Raw genomic sequence first — 13,157 nt, 5'->3', positions numbered from 1 at the left:
CGCACTGAAAATTTAGAAACAGCTACAAAATCACGGAAAAACACAACGGAAGTTAAATAAAGTACAATAGAAATAGAAAAAAACAACACAGTAGAATTTGAATGAAACACAACGGAAGTTGAATAAACAAATGGTAAGAAATGCTGCAAAAAGCGCACAAAACGCAACAGAATTCAAATAAAACACAATAGAAATAGAAAAAAACACAAGTGAAGTTTAGGAAAACAAGAGAAATACAATGAAAAATGCAGCAAAAGCTCAGAAAAAACTCAAAAAACAATCTAAGTGATTTTGGGGAGATAATTTGATGGACCAGCTGCAGAAGTGACAAGCAAACAGTAGGTAGCTAACATCAAACATGCACAATATTATATGAGTTGTGTGATTAAAACACATGTTACAAATCCAATAAGTCTTGAAGCGTTTTAAGGGGCAAACCTTTGCATGTTTTCCTTTCTTGTTATTCCCACAGCTGTTTGGTCACGTTGTCTCCACTGAAACATTTCACTTGTACTTTTTTGTGAATTTGTTTATTTTTCTCCTTCTGTTGTGTTTTTGTCAACTTCTGTTGTATTTTTTCTGTTTTCATTGTGTTTTGTATGCTTTTGTGGTCATTTTCTTTTTAAATTTCCTGATGTTTTCTTAAGTTACAGTGCATTTGACCTCTCAGGACAACCGTAGATATCCCACACTGAGACCCTCTAACACACGTCCAGCATGGTTAGGCCGGATAAAGACACAGTGTGTTAAGCAGGCTTGATGAGGAAAGTTGATTTTTTTTTAAGCTTAATCGTGCATTTAATTCCACAAATGTATGTAAAAATAAACACTGAAGTGGGAGAACACTCCTTTAATGGTCATTTATATTATTGCTTTGTTTGATTGTCCACTTCTCAGTTGTCCTTTAGTGTTGTAATGGTTTTATGCCTACCTCTGTGTGTGTATGACAGCATGTTTGCATCCGTCCCAGTGTTACAATGATGGGAAGCAGTGTTTTCATTTTACGTCAGTGGAGAATAACACGCAGCAATATTCATTCCATTATTCCCCGTTCATTTTAGGAAACATTCCAAAAGCTGGATGTGCGTCTTTTGTTGTAATTGCCCTTGCCAAATAGTTTCCACTAAAGCCATCGGAGAGCCCCTCACGCAAACAGCACACATTACGGTCCTTTGACCTTCGTGATGATGAGGGACTCGCTCTCCTTCTTGACAGAATCGATGATTGGATTGTTGTCACTGCTCTGCATCTGAGCGACTTCAAAGCCTCTGGCTGGGAAGTCTAAGCAGTTTCAACGTTGACCAATGCTTGAGAGATTCCAAGGCTCAATGTGACGGAAGCCCATTATCAGAACCCATCAGGACTGCATGACCTTCAGGAAGTCTAGACGGGTGGCAGCCCTCAGCTTCCTTATTTATGTTTAAGACACGGATGGACCAGGATCTACATGTTTAAACAACAGATTCCATTGTACTATAGCCAAGACAGATGTCATAACTAGCATGCAGTTTGTACTAGCAACATTTCCTTCTTCTGTCAGCTCACGGAGAAGCAGGAAATTTGATGAGTTACAGCTTGTTCGCATATGAATGGCTGCTTAGATTAAGCAAGCAATTAAAACGCAGAGTCCAGTTCTGAAGAAATATAAATCTGACAAGTTCACAAGAAGACAAACACATGAGATCACACTTTCACACGAATTTCTGATGTAACTTTGTGATACCAGACTTCCTGATTCATTAAGAAGGAAATCAGCTTAGTGAAGGTTGACCTCAAGTGCTTAACTGTTATATCATTGTTATATTGGCACAGACAGTGTTCACTACGGTGTTGTTCAAGGATATTTTTCGAAAGATAATTTCATTTTGGGTCTGATGATAATTTGGATTGTGCTTTCCTTTTTTGTTGTTTGCTTACTAGTGCTCTGAAATATGTTCTGATTCTGTAATCTGCTGTAGTTTCACATTGCACAAAGATGTAGTAAACCGAGGGTGCTAATTATCACGTAGTTGCCCATAACAGGTCATTTCCTTTGCACATCCAAATGCATTTCTGTGTTTGGTAAAAGATGGGAGGAATCTTTCGTCTTTTGCATTCTTGTTTTTTTAGTCATCAGCGACGCATCAGTTTTGCGTGAAAACACACATTTTTCCCCAGTGGCTATTTGAATACTTACAGTAACTCCAGCTTTGCTTTCCTCCCGTTGTTGTATACTCGTACTTTGCTTCCTGTTGAAATGTTATTTACTGCGTGAACCAGCAAAGCCAGAGAACATGCTAATCTTGAAATATAGTCGGACCATTTCCACAGCAGTCCTAAGAACCTTCTGGCTCTGTCAGCAAATGACAAAAGAGGAACCTCCTGTTTGTCCAAAAAACATAAAACATCTGATAACACGGAAACATGTCTTCCATTTCATCTTAAATTAATTATAGCTAAGACAAGTTCAAGGTAAAAATTCTCTTTGATACTTGGCTCCATTAACATTTCTCTGAGGTTTAGTGCATTCCAGGAGTTGTTGCGCGATGAGGAGATTAAATGTACTGGTGTGTCTGATTTTGCTCAACCTGCCTGCTCTGATTGTAATGAACATGACGGATAACGTTAACAGATTCTGTGCAAACAGACAGAGTGTCTGGGTCTTTTCCTACACCAGTGTAGAAGTCATCGCTAAATTTATTAGGAACAATGTTTGGCTGTGAACTAATACACATTTGGTGTAATAGCAATTACTTATACCTGAAGGATTATCTATCTATCTCAAGGCCAATTCCCTGAATACGCTGATTGTGCTCAACTGTGGGTGTAAGTGCCTGTATATGGTCGATTAACTATAGTAAATGATGATAAATGTTACTGCATCCTCTTCTTTCAGTGAAACTTGGCTTGTTGATGCTGTTTAAAAGGTTTCATTCACAGGAAACTCGTATAGCTGCTATGTAAAATAGAATATCCATTGCTGTTCTTCTAGAATGATCAATTTTTATGTATGAAATTTATCCTATTACTTAATTTTTTTTATATTACTCTCTGTAATTAGGCACAGAGAGTGAAACATCCTTCGATCACCTGTGTAATCATGCATGTCACTTCAGACATCTACGATCTTATGATGAGTTCAATCATAACTGCTTCCGCAGCCCGCTGTGCCGCTTCAGATCCGTGTCTGCTTTCACCATTTTGATTATATAGCTGCACATTGTACCAGCCAGGTGTGCCTGAAGTATGAGGGCTTTCCTTCGTCTAAAGTAAGCCAAATTCCTCAGCTTGGAGAGAGAAAAAAGAGGCTTTCTTTTGTGCCACGTCCATCTGCGATCAGGAATGATGGGGAAGGGGAAAAAAAGAAGTCTGAGTGGGGGCAGGTGTTAAAGCTGGGCAAGTGTGGTGGTGGTTGGTGATCCTGGCTGGGGTGGGGAAAAAAGAAGAAGGAATGCGGGGCTTCTGGAATGTACTGGAATGTTTAGAGCAGTCGAGGATAATTGAGTGAATCTGGAACAAGAAAAGACAAACCCAGGTCCCGCAGTGGAAGAATGTGCTTCTGGGACGTCTGAAGAAACATTCCATCCATTCAGACAGCTTCACCGGGCCCAGAACCTTCCTTAGATGGCACCGTAGGGAATACAACTCCACCAGCCCACCTCCACCCATGCACCATTCCTTCTATACATACACATTTAACAGTGAGCTTCCTTTCAAATCCTTCTTTCCCTACATATCATACAACAAACTTCTCTTTTTATATATTTATAGTCTTTCCCTTTGAGTTATGTGTGCAGTATTTGTTTCAAGTCTGCCAAGATGAAAGCAGATACACGTCTCAAGAATATCAAGTTCAAGAATGAAGGTGTGCACACGTTTCCTTCATTTCGAAATGTATTTTGACCCAAGTTGGAATGGTGTGGGAATCAAATAGATATCTGCTACTCATCTGTCTTTATGTTCCCAGTTTTATCAAGATCCACACGCTATTCTTTTTGTAGTGAAGGTCTTTTGTGAAATGTATTTCTCAGGGATACAGTTATTTTTTCATTACCAAACTTAGTGTTGAGGTCAAGGAGATTCCTTACTTTGTTGGCAGCTCCTCTTCTGACATTACACTGTGGAGCTGTTTCACCTAAAATGTGAAGATGCGGGAATACTTATTATCAATCTGTCAGTGCAATCTCATCAGTGTTGTAAAGACGCTTGTTTTTCTTCATTCAAGGCATGATGATCAACTATTTATTGCTTTTTTATTGATGACAAGTAAAGTCAAGTAAAGTTTTGTGCTTTTAATATTTCTTCCTACATTTAAATTCCAAATTAAATGCTAAATGCTCTTTTTCAGTGCAACTAACTAACCTTCACTTTCTGCTTGTTCCTTTGATAAGCACCACCAAGAGGAGTCATAAAGTAGTTACTGCAGGTTTAATATAAATATCGATTTACCACAATGAGGATCATAATCAGAGGAAATAACACCACATACAGTGGTGAACAATGACAGCATTTCCATAATTCAGTAGTTCCTAGAACCAATTTTTACGGTAATAACTTGGAGTAATCGTTTTCTGCGTCTCACGTCACTGTTACACTGTTTCTTCTATGCGTTGAGGTTTATGTTTATGGACAGCTCTCTTAAGGTCCTGCCAGTCAGGTTGATGTTTGAACACTGTAAAACCTCTATTCTTTTGTTTTTCATTCTGTTTTAGATTTGCTGCTGTTCTTGGGATCATTATCCTTTGAATGACCCAATTTCAGGCAAACTTTAGCTGTCACATAGATGGCCTCACATTTGACTCTAGAATACTTTGTTATACAGAGGAGCTCATAGCCACCTTGGTGATTGCAAGGTGTCCAGGTCCAAATGAGCCATTCCTGTACTATAATGAACTTTAACATTTCACATGCTGACTGAGTCTGAGACGTGACTGTTGGATTTAGTTTTGTTATTTTTGTTTGTTTTCAGTTTCTCTGACCGTTGCGCTGTCTGACCTTGAAGTGAATTTTCCAGGATACCCACTTCCGAGAAAATTGCGGCATTGGCCTGAATGCTCCAAGCTAGCAAGCAGCCAGAACGTCTGCTTTTGTAGAGGCAGTCACCTCTGCTGATGGTCATCAAATCAAGTGCGAATCAAATTTGATTACCCTCATAATTACCCTGGAAGTATGGGACATAGTTTTTCACAGGACTGCATCCTGTGAAATGTCCCCCCACATAAGTGTAATGTGTTATTAACAGGAACACCAACAAGCTAAAATGGTCTAAGTCAGGGGTGGGCACTCCAGGCCTCGAGGGCCGGTGTCCCCGCAGGTTTTAGATGTGTCCTTGAACCAACACAGCTGATTTAAATGGCTAAATTAGCTCCTCAACATGTCCTGAAGTTCTCCAGAGGCCTGGTAACGAACTAATCATGTGATTCAGGTGTGTTGACCCAAGGTGAGATCTAAAACCTGCAGGACACCGGCCCTCGGGGCCTGGAATTGCCCACCCCTGGTCTAAGTATTCCATTTATTCATTTTATTATTTATTTATATTTTTATATTTCTATGGATGATGCACTGATCGCAGACCACTTTTAATTTCGTTGTACCTGTGACAAAGACAGTAAAGACATTCTGATTCTAATTGACCAGCCAACAGTCCACAGCATTATTTACAACCACATATGAAGGGAAATGAATGTCCTTCTATAACTGAAAAGCTACATCCGGGTAGTGTTTTGCATTTTCCTTGGCAAAAAAAAAATCTAACAAACCCTTTTTGTTTTGTTTTCTGATTTGTCCCTACAGAGATATGGAACCTGTATTTTTCCTTGTTAATGATTTGAATAGACTGTTAACTCGGGTTTTACTATCAGGTTTTGCTCTGTTGATCCAGTGGATAATTGATTGAGCCATAGGCTCATGGGGTCCTGGACTGAGCGCCTGGCTAAGGGCTGACAGACTCAGGCTACACGTGATGGTCGGTGCGCGTCACCGAAGCGCTGTCGCTCGCCTGGAGACTGGAGCAGGGCTGATTGACACTGTGTGCAGCAGGCTACTGTAAATAAAGAATAAAAGCCCAACAAACTAACAGGGAACAAATAAGCAAGCTAGGAATTATCGAGTCAGCTGACTCTAGTATTTTTCTCTCTCATTCATTCGCCGAGTTGTCTCTCAGGGTGTTTTTTTTTCTCCAGATTTGAACGTGCCAAGTAAAGGGAACGCAAAACATGGCTGGTTTGATGGCAGGTTTCGGTCATTACACCCACGCCGTCGTTCGGGGAATCCCTGTGTCCCTGGCCAAAGAAGCGCTGCGGAGCAGCCAGACGGAGGTGGACCTGGCCAAGGCGGTGAAGGAGCAAGAGGCTTACGTCGAGGTCCTGAGGACGAGGCTCGGGCTGGAGGTGGTCGAGCTCCCCGCGGACGAGTCGCTCCCGGACTGCGTGTTCGTGGAGGACGCGGCCGTGGTGTGCGGTGACACGGCGCTCATCACCAGACCCGGGGCTGAGAGCAGGAGAGGAGAGGTAGGGCAGTGTCAGCATGATTCAGTACGACGAAAATAAAGTTTGATGTGAAAGTGGAAAGGAAGGCGTCCTCCCGCCTCCTTTGTCCGCTGTGCTCACTTGGCATGCAGTTAAGCTGCAGGAATAAGCAGCTGGATGCACTGGCATCAAGATATACAAGTGGGTGATGAGGGTCACAGCACGTAGGTGGGTTATAAACATATATTTTTACCAGTTAATAACATCAACGAAAACGTAAGCATGAGTCAGTTTCTAATTAACTTAAATAAAATCGGATGTGTAGTATTTAATTCATCCTTAAACAAGCTTGGATTCAGATTTTGAATTTTACAGCCTGGAAAAGAGCTGCACTATTCAAAGCTATACGTGAAACCAGCTGTATGTATACTAGGCAACACATATTAACCCAGTGCACTGTGCACCAGCCTTTAAACAGGAATTATGCTCATTACTTATATGAGGCAACGCCCATATTAAAGACAATGCTGCTTTTGTTTTTAACATAGCACACTACAAAAACTATATAAAAAAGTGACAGTTTAAAAAGAACTGAGATGCTGAATGTTCATGCACTTTTAGTATGTATTGCCAACTTTAACATCATATTGTTTCTGTGGTATGGAGAGCATTAATGTCAGAGCATCCTAGAAGCCAAGTAGCTCAGATTCTGGCTGATTAGGAGTCTGATGAGATGTCAAGAGGAAGAGCAAGGGGGAGGTGAATTTAGGACTCCACAGAAATGAATCAATCAATCCATTTTTTCTGAAACAAGACAACAGTATGAGTGCACTTGGTTGCCTAGTGAGGCTGGCTGAAATGTAGGGTGTGTGTGTTTATGTGTGTGTGAATGACAATGAGGGAAATGGTAGGATGGTTTCTGTGAAAGCCCCTGTCATTTCACATCAGAGTTACTTTGCTTGGCTCACTGGTGCTAATGGTCCCCGGCCTCACTGGCGGCGGGGATATTGATTGAAAAGCTCGGCGCTGCTACCTTCAACCACCACATTTCATTTATGTTGAGCGCACTGCCCATTATATTTGCGTGAACATGTTCCAAAGCCATCAGCGCACTTTCACTGTGATACTTTATAACCTTTAAATGTGATTTTTCTTTTCTTCTAGATTTCATACACAAAATTGCAGCGGTTTGGTGTCCAGCCTGTGTTCAGCTCATGGGAAAGTTTCATTAATTAAAAGAAAAAAGCAAAAAATTTTGGAAACTTCTGAGATATAAGAACATAAATGTTTGCAAAACAGCCACAGATGGATTCTAATGAGTAAATGACTCCTGTCTTGGGTGGAATTATAAATGACTTGGCTGAACTGGATACTTATATTCGTAATGAGATATAATTTTCAGCGCAAATGACACATCATTATGATTGTGCGAGTTAAAGCCCCGTGGGCCGTAGGATACGCTGTGAAAAATCAACAAATGGCTTTCCACACTAAAGGGAGCAGAAAAGCTTTTGTTCCACAGTTAATGTTATGTGGCAGCTTGGCAGTGAGTGATAAAGGAATGTTTCTGCTTGTTTATGTGTGCGTGCAGAGATGAGAAGCTTTTCTGTGTAATGTCATTTTGGGACTTTATATATACATGGAGCTGAACAACCGTTCCCAGTGTAATGCTCTGTTTTTAACACAGCTATAGGGTTTTAAAAAATGGACAAAATGCTCTGCTCCTTGTATCTCCTGCACACGTATCACCAAAACATGTGTCATCAGCTTGTTTTCCTGCCTTTCATTCAAACACAGTCCGGTTTTCTTCACGCTCTTATCAAAGTCAATGCTTACAGAGCTCGACTACAACATATTCATGTCTCTCCTTACCAATTATTGCTGATAATTTGCTCAGACGAGACAAGGGTTTATTGATTTTTACTTATTGAAGATGTATGAAGGAAGGCTCAGTGCAGGTTTCAGGAAAAGCCTCGTCGCCGCTCGCGATTAAGAAAGTAAGCGAGCCTCTATCATTGATTCTTTTGAAATAACCAATCAATCAATCAAAGCTTTATTCGCCACATGCAGGTTGCCCTGCAGTGAAATGGGACCCCCCCCCCCCGGGGTACACGTCCTTTGGATTGTCGAGGGAAAGCAAAACTTTGTTCCGAATGTAAAGTGTGTTGATCAAGCGCTTTAGAGAGCTCGTGTGAAATGACACGAGGAAATTAATGTGGGAATTCAAAGGTGTCACTTGCTGTGTTGTTATTATTTTAGTCTTGGTTATTGGTTTCTGGTCCATTAGATCTGCATCAAGTTTCATTTGCTCATGTTATTGCAATCCTCTTGTCACTACATGGCAGATTAACAAGTTGGTTTGTGTTATCTGACTTTTCCTCTCTGTTTTTCAGGATACTTTTTTTTGCATTTGATCAAATGCATTGTAGATTTTAAAATTGTTCAGCTCTGTAATTTCTCAAAGATTGCTAGAATCTTTTCCATTAGGCTTTTGCTTAAAAGCTTTTCTATGAGGAGAAATGTTTGTCTAAATTGATTGCATTATTGGGTACTACAGCCTGGAAGAGCCGAAGCTATTTTTCCCCTGAATGCCGAGCATTAGTATGAATGCTTAACTGACAGAATTCACTGAAAGAGGAGCTGTGGATTGTCATATGACCTTTAATTTCTTGCTTATTATGAACCCATTTATGCGTCATAATGAAAATGGCTCTGTTTTTTTGGCTTTAGTTACTCCGTGAGGAGCTGGGATGCCAAACCATTGGCGTATAATGTCGAACATTTTCGAAAAACAGAGATGGAAAATATTTACTCAAGGTCCCCAAGAACATACGTCTGAAATACAGTTTTCAGCTTTGAATGCATTTTGTTCCCAGAAAAGTAGTAATTATAAGATTTTGCTTTGACAGCTTGCGAGCTTCCCTTTTCAGATTGCAAACAGCCACCTTGTGCTGTGTTATTACGGCAAATTGGTTAGCTTTTCGAGGCCAGTGACAAACATGAGCAGAGCTTTGTATTAAGGATGACTTTCTCTTTGTGACAGATGTTTTTATCAGGTTTTTTTTGGTAATTTTTTGTCTGTTTCTGCTATTCATTGAGTCTTTTTTTTAACCATCATTCTTGTCGCTTCACCAGAGCTGTTGCATGTAAAGTCCCATGCCACCATGGCCCACTTGGCTCATGACTGGTGTTGACCGCTTGCGAGCTGAGGACTCACACGAAGTACTGACAGCACAGCAACAACAGGAAGTCTCACTGAGCTGTGCTCTGCATGCAAAGAATGAATAACAATAAATAAGGAAAAGGAAAATACCCCCGTGACCCACTGACCACATTTCAGCCTATAATTTAATGACAAGTGAATCCAGCAGAAATGAGCGTGCTGCAGATGTGCTGTGGATGAGCCTGCATGATTGTGTTGTTGCTCCTCTCTTCAGAAGCTCTGACGCAGGTTTTGAACTGCTGGCGTCCTCGTGCCAATCAAAACTCGCATGTTTTCGCTTGCGTAAATACTTTATTGATCCTGCTTTCAGCAGCAGCTCAGGTTCATCTTTACATGGAGGACAGTTTTGCAAAGGATTTTTAAAGGGATTTTAAAGTACAAGCTTATTCAACTGAACTGAAGTTAACTTTTGGATAAAAAGGTCACAAGTTAGAAATATGTCTAGTTTGTCCCCCAAGTACAAGGTGTGATCAGTTCCATATTTGGGCTGGCTCACATTTTTTTTTTTTTTAAACACAGACAACAAACAACAGATAACTCATTTACAGCATAACAAAGTGTAAATAATCATGTGGGTTTAAAATTTTTTTATTTTTATTTGGTTGATTGATGGCTGCTGGAGCAAAGCGTGGCTTTTCCTGCATTTTGGGACTAAAGGCCGGCATCCAGAAAGCAGAAACTGACTGCGTAAAGGGTGTGAGTCAAACCAGCCAGCCACTCAATGTGATAGAGTGAGTTTGTGTTTCTTAGAGATAAGTAACAGTGATAACAAAATTAGGTCAAAGAGAAGTCAAAAGGGCAATAAAATCAGGTCGATGTGGAAATAAGAAAAGTTCTTTAACAGTTCAAAAAAAGAAATACCTGATACAAAATGTTCCTCTTTGGGGGTTCTGTCTTGTGTATGCACATATGTGATTTCATTGAGGGTACCAAAGAAAGCGTATATGTGTACCAACTTTTGTGCTGTGACCCAGACCGAACAGCAGCTGAAGAGTCAGTAGCTAGAAGCTGGAAGGAGAGGGACATGACGGCCTTAAACTTCCCATTCATGTTACAGACGTGCCCCCAACTGTCGATGAGGAGTTCTGCTGTAACATCCTGAGTTGTCCAAGTGAGACGTTCCCACTGGAATTGAGTAGCACACAGTGGACTGCTCTTTTAACTCTCTGGGGAGATCCAGGACGCATCACGGACACAAAAGTACAAATGAGACCTGAGGCTAAAAAAAAAAAAAGAGGAAAAAAGGCTCCCCAGATCAATATAATATAAAAATGTTTCTATGATTTTTATGCTCATTCTCATTATTGCCAGTTTTTTCTTTTACATTTATCCCAAACATGTTGGTCAGGGTATAAAAAATGTCTTCATTTGACCCTTGCTGTAAGAAAACCACACTACCAAACAGAATCTTATCATTTAGTCTCCACTCTCACTGTGGCCACAGCCTCGCATTGGCCTCTGAAACAGGCAGCTGTTGGACATGGCACAACAAAATTAGTTTTCCTCCAGAGAATAACTGGGTTCATTCTCTGTGACAGAGTGCAGAGCAGAGTAATCACAGTCAACCTGCTGCTCTTCACATTCAGTCCAGCCCGTTAGTGCACATTAGAAAAAATAGTTCCTTTGCCCTTGGTGATCTGCTGTCTGGCCACAAAGATGCCAAAGTTGAACATGTGACATGGATTGTGTGTAAAAATGTTGTTTCGAGTCAAGATATGTTTTTTCTTTTTTTTTTTTTTTTAGATTTAAATATTGCTTTTTGTCTGTTTTCAAGCTGGAGATGAAAGTGCAATTTCACGGCAGAACAGTTCTAAAATTACACTGTAACCTCTAATCTGCTCGAACCATAACCTCCGTTTCATCACTTCGCCTGCTGCCGAGCGAGCAGGTTGTTCAGACTTTCATAATTACGGCACAAGCACGGAAATGTGGCATTTCTGCCTGTGAGAACCCAAAGGTAGATAAAATTTGGGTTGTAACTTTTGCTCGAGAATTAGCCAGCCGTAACAGTGTTGCTTCAGCAGACTCGTGGTTTTCAAGCGTCTCACTCTGGGATTGCTTCCTCTCGTAGGGTGGATGGAGATGCTCTTCAATCCTTGGGAGTGACGCCTTGGTGGATAGAAGGTGTTTTCACAGTAGTGATTTCTGCTGAACTTTTGAACTGCGCCGTATAATTGTCGCCCCAGTAACTACAGACAGCTGACTTTTTTTTTTTTTTTTTCCGTATTCTTACCTGGAGCATCAGGTTGTGCTGGCAGCCTCTGAGTCTGACAGCAAAGTCGAGTTTAATTGCCTAGAAAGAAAATCCCTTCTCTGATCCTCGACCCTCACTTTTTATGTTTTTGCTCAGGCAAAAAAAAAAGACCTTAACTTGCAGCAGCTAAGCAGGCAGGCATGCGGGATTTAGTTTTATCAAGTAGAATTCAAAGCTTCAGTGAGGTAATTACTGAACTCCTCCTCTGACACTGATGTTTTAAGTGTGGCCCCTAAATATTTAGAGTGTGCTACTTGAGACCTACTGTATCTTGTAATAGCACACGGCTTAAAGGGCGACTGCAAGTTGCCTGGAAAATAGCAATCATTTAAAAAGTGCTAAAAATCTGTCATAACTGAGTGTACAAGACTTGGATGTCTCCAGGTGTGGAGACAGGATGGAAAATCCTGCTCCACAGACACAATATTTAGGTCATGTTTTTATAGACGTAATATTTAGGTTCAGTCCACGTAGTTTATGCTTCCACGTGGGCCCCCTTTTCCGGTCATGCTTCGTGTAGCTACCCCCACAAGCGAACACCAGACAGCACATGAGCCTTGTTTTGACTAGACGGCCTTTTGCAGATGCCGATTCCTCGCTGCCCTCCCCTGCTCTTATACGACTTCCCTAACAGAACCGAACTGGCTTCCTTTGCGGAGACTTAACATCCGAGTGCGAACGTCGGAGAAGGGCGAGACATCTGAAATCCGCCAGCAGCGTGTGGGACGGGGTCTACGTGCATTCCCCAACTGTCTGTAACATTCCTACCGCATTTAACTTGCCCTTCCTCCCGCTGTTTGCCTGTCTGATTTCCTCGTCTGGATCTTTCATTCGTAACATCTTGGTGCCGCTGCTTTCTCCCATCCTCATTCATTCTTGAGACCGTCAAAGCATTAGCTGTACAGTCTCGCTCACATAATTGCCTACATTTATATTAATGGACTAACTGTTGTGTTAAATCACCCACTTAGTAATGTAGCTTGTTCGCCACTCAAAAACTATAAGTCTCCTTTTGACTGACTTGTATAGGATGTGTAGAAAGTGCTATAAATGTTTCCCTCGCTGACTTGAAATGAAAATACACACATTTTACTAGATAAAATAAGTTAATTTGTAAAGGTGTAGTAAATCAAATCAAACCACACCGAACGTTAAGTGATCCACCTCTTTAGTTTTCTGCATGGGTCAGCCAGCACGTGCCGGGGCTTTGCCTCTCATGTGGGTTGTGCAAAGA

At 41.0% G+C, this 13,157-nt stretch overlaps 1 protein-coding gene across 3 annotated transcripts in view; it reads left to right on the top strand.

Moving 5' to 3' along the window:
- ddah1 (dimethylarginine dimethylaminohydrolase 1) overlaps positions 1–13,157 on the top strand; it is an 87,527-nt gene that overhangs the window by 1,003 nt on the left and 73,367 nt on the right. Inside the window, exons 1-2 of one of the 3 annotated variants that reach the window (XM_086270037.1) lie at positions 5,603–6,024; positions 6,162–6,488. In XM_086270037.1, coding sequence (XP_086126163.1) covers positions 6,195–6,488 — 294 coding nt within the window. In that variant the 5' untranslated portion in view covers positions 5,603–6,024; positions 6,162–6,194. Of the gene's footprint in view, positions 1–5,602; positions 6,489–13,157 lie in introns of those variants that run through there. The other 2 variants (XM_086270038.1, XM_086270036.1) reach the window with 2 other exon arrangements.

Source organism: Aulonocara sp. 'chitande type north' Nkhata Bay, linkage group LG17 (assembly GCF_057382095.1).
Source record: "Aulonocara sp. 'chitande type north' Nkhata Bay isolate Kocher_YH1m ecotype deep benthic linkage group LG17, A_spYH_male_GT1.1, whole genome shotgun sequence".
NCBI lineage: Eukaryota > Metazoa > Chordata > Actinopteri > Cichliformes > Cichlidae > Aulonocara > Aulonocara sp. 'chitande type north' Nkhata Bay.
This window is presented reverse-complemented; position numbering and strand designations above follow the sequence as displayed.